General features: G+C 31.5%; 1 protein-coding gene across 1 annotated transcript; it reads left to right on the top strand.

Moving 5' to 3' along the window:
- Positions 1 to 2,294: 2,294 nt before the first annotated feature.
- On the top strand, positions 2,295 to 2,975 carry LOC103253283 (serum response factor-binding protein 1-like; the record flags this gene model as incomplete). Its single annotated transcript, XM_021709417.1, has 1 exon — positions 2,295 to 2,975. A coding segment is annotated over exon 1 (473 nt), but the record flags the coding sequence as incomplete, so codon positions are not given.
- Positions 2,976 to 3,332: the final 357 nt, after the last annotated feature.

Raw genomic sequence — 3,332 nt, 5'->3', positions numbered from 1 at the left:
CATCAACAAAAACTTTCCAGAAAGGATCAAAAGAAAATACTAATATTATAAATACATATGGAAGCACAAGAGCAATTTTCTAAATATATAAAAATTAGTTACTGTCAACAAACTAGCAGAAAAAAAAATAGGCAACATATACAAACAGATATTTACAGAAAAGGACATAATAAAAATTTCGTTAGCAACATAATAAAAATCAGTTTTACTCACAATAGAGTGAATACAAAAATAGTATTATGTTGACACATTTTAACTCAGGATTATAAGGCTCTAAAAGTTTGATAACATACTGCATGGGAAAACTGCATAGAAAAGCACACTTTTATTTATTGCTAGTGGAAGTGTAATTTGCTCTCTCTCACTTGTATGTGGAATCTAAAAATGAAATTCAGAACTATAGAGTGGTGGTTAGTGCATGCTGGGGTGTGGGTAGCACACACTGGAAAAGGTAGACTTAGTCAACAGATGAAAAGTCACAATTAGGAGAAATAAGTTCTGGTGTTCTATAGCATAGCATGGTGACTATGGTACTAATGTATTGATTTTAAAATAGCTAAAAGAGAGGATTTTAAATGCTCTCACCACAAATAAACAATAAATACTTGAGGCGATATGTATATTATCCTGATTTGGTCATTCTACAGTGTATACATATGCCAAAATATCACTTTGTATCCCATAAATTTATACAATTATTATTATTGGTCAATTAAAAATAAAATAAAGCATAAAATACACTTAAGGGCTCCATAGCAATATTTATATGTTTACAATATGTTATATTTGCTGATATCATTAACTCTTATTTTTCTTTAAAAAATGATTTGATATAATTATAGAATCTACAGCCGTGGCATATATGATCCTGCATAACTTCTTACTTTTTATACCTTCATCAATTATAAACCCAAGCTTATATCTTCTTTTAGCTTGCCACTGCTTTCTATGGCTGCACATCTCCAATTTGACAACTACAGCATGAGTGACACCTCTGAGATTATGCAACACAATAGCCCTTTTTGAAACCATCTCACTTATTAACCTGTATTCTCCCCTCAAATAAGTCCTCCACAAAGATTGCAACATAAAAAAACAAGTATAGAAGACATAATAGAAAGACAACAAATTAGAAAAATATATTCATTTGTTTAACACATGATTACAGAATTGTATATCTTATTCTAGAGTATTTTTAAAAAGAATTTACTGATATCAGATTACTAAATGAGTTACTATAAGATATCTAAAGAAAAAAATATGTATATCTTTACAAAATAAATTCAGTGGTAAAATGATTTTTAGCAAAATAGTATTTACCCGGAGTCAGCATTAGAAATGTTAGTATTACCACTGCTTTTCCAAAAATTTTTATAACTAAGATGGAAAGATAATAGAATTATGCCCAGTTTAGCAAAATTTTATCAGATTCTCAAAGCAGAGATTTGGGAACAGCAGATGTGTTCTTAAACAATTGCTTGAAGAGTGTATGACATTTGTCAGGACTAGTTATTTATGTTGCCCAGGCGGGTCTCAAACCCCCGGGCTCAGGCAATCTACTTGCCTTGGCCTCCCAAAGTGCTGGGATTACAGGCTGAGCCACCCACCAAGCCCGGCCTCTAACTCTAATTTTAAAAGGCTATGGTAGATTTACTTTCTTCATTTCCAATAGTGCCAAGTTATTTTTCTTTATTTTATTCACATACATATATTTCCTTTAATTTGCAGCCAGCTTCTACTGCAACTGAAAGAGCAATTGCCAGGCTAGCAATAACGCTATTCTAAAGAAAAAGATATACGTGCTAAAAGCCATATACTTAAAGCATTGATTTTTGGATAATGGCTATTCATTTTTTAAAAATTTTTATGGTCCTTTTCACTCTTGAGGATTTTTTATATTATGAATGTAAATTTCTAGAAAGTGTTTGATATTTGAAGAAGAACTGAATTCGTTTTTTCTAAATTCTAATGTATTAATATATAATATGTATTATATAAATATATTTTTTGCATATAACATATACATGATAAACTTGAATGCAATTGGTTTTCTAAAGATTGACATGATTCATTACTTTTGGTTTAGCCAAATATTTTTTATTTATATATGTATGTATTGTGAAATATATTTATAAGGTTAAATGCTTTTGTCACAGATTATTGCTCTAATATAAATTCCAATTCTCTTCTTAAATGTTTCCAAATAATTTTGAAAATACTCTACTGAAACAATAGTGTTTCATGCTTCAATGTTAAAACAAATCATGCACTATCTTTCCTGCAGCTGTTATGCAAGCCTTTAAAGATGCAAGACAAAATGTTGCTGAAGTTGAGTCACCAAAAAATGCCTTAGAAGAAAATCATTCTACGGACACATTGTGTTCAGGTGATAATGAAAGTAAGTTACGTCATGAAGGAACTATTAGTAGTGAGCAAAAAATGAAGTAATCCAAAATATCTGCAAAGAAACCAATAAATAATTCAAAGAAAAGATTGGCCAAGATGGAACATGGACCCAAAGCAGTGGACATTCCAAATTCTCCATCTCAGCCTTCAAATAATGATCCTGTGGTTTCCTCTGAACCCAAGAAGACTTCTGCTGACCCAAAACTGAAAACAGTAAGTCAATCCAAAAGAAAGAAAAGGTCTGGTAGCAGTGATGGCGAAGAAGAATTACATGAAGAGGAGTATTTTGATGATAGCACAGAAGAAAGGTTTTACAAACAGTCTTTCATGTCCAAGGAAGGTGATGGTGATGACTTCTTCATTGGGAAAGTCAGATGGACACGAGAGAAGGATAGTAGTTGTCATTCTCCTGTTAAGGAACAGAAACCTCTCCAAAAATTGTTACACAAAGAAGATACACATGAAACTCATTGGGATATAAGAAGTGACAAAAATAAGCAAAGTACAGATGCCAGGAAGCTAGAGTCAGTGTTGTTTCACACTTTATCTGAATCTAAAGGCTCTAGAAGGTAAGGTAATTTTCTGTTATGAAATAATTATTAGTTATTTTTTTTAAGATAAGAAATATCTACATGTTCTTACAATGAGGGAAGAGACCATAATTCTAGTTTGTGTGACTCGTCCTGTTTTTAGACTTGGCCCCCTCCAAGTTGATGGTGGGATAATATATACAAATATACATATGGCGTTGCCACAGTAGTCTAGCTTCATCAGAAAATGATACGTTGTAGCCAAATAATGTGCTTATCTAAGTTTTATTCCTTCCATTTTCCAAGTTTTAAGTTAGTTTTTGATGACCCACGTTTGAAAACGTTTTATATGTCTCTCTCTTTAAACAGAATTTTCTGAAAAGTATATAGTTTTTT

This window comes from Carlito syrichta, unplaced genomic scaffold (assembly GCF_000164805.1).
Source record: "Carlito syrichta isolate Samal-C Ts95f unplaced genomic scaffold, Tarsius_syrichta-2.0.1 Scaffold217421, whole genome shotgun sequence".
NCBI lineage: Eukaryota > Metazoa > Chordata > Mammalia > Primates > Tarsiidae > Carlito > Carlito syrichta.
The sequence above is the reverse complement of the archived record's forward strand: the minus strand, read 5'-3'. Positions and strand labels throughout refer to the sequence as shown.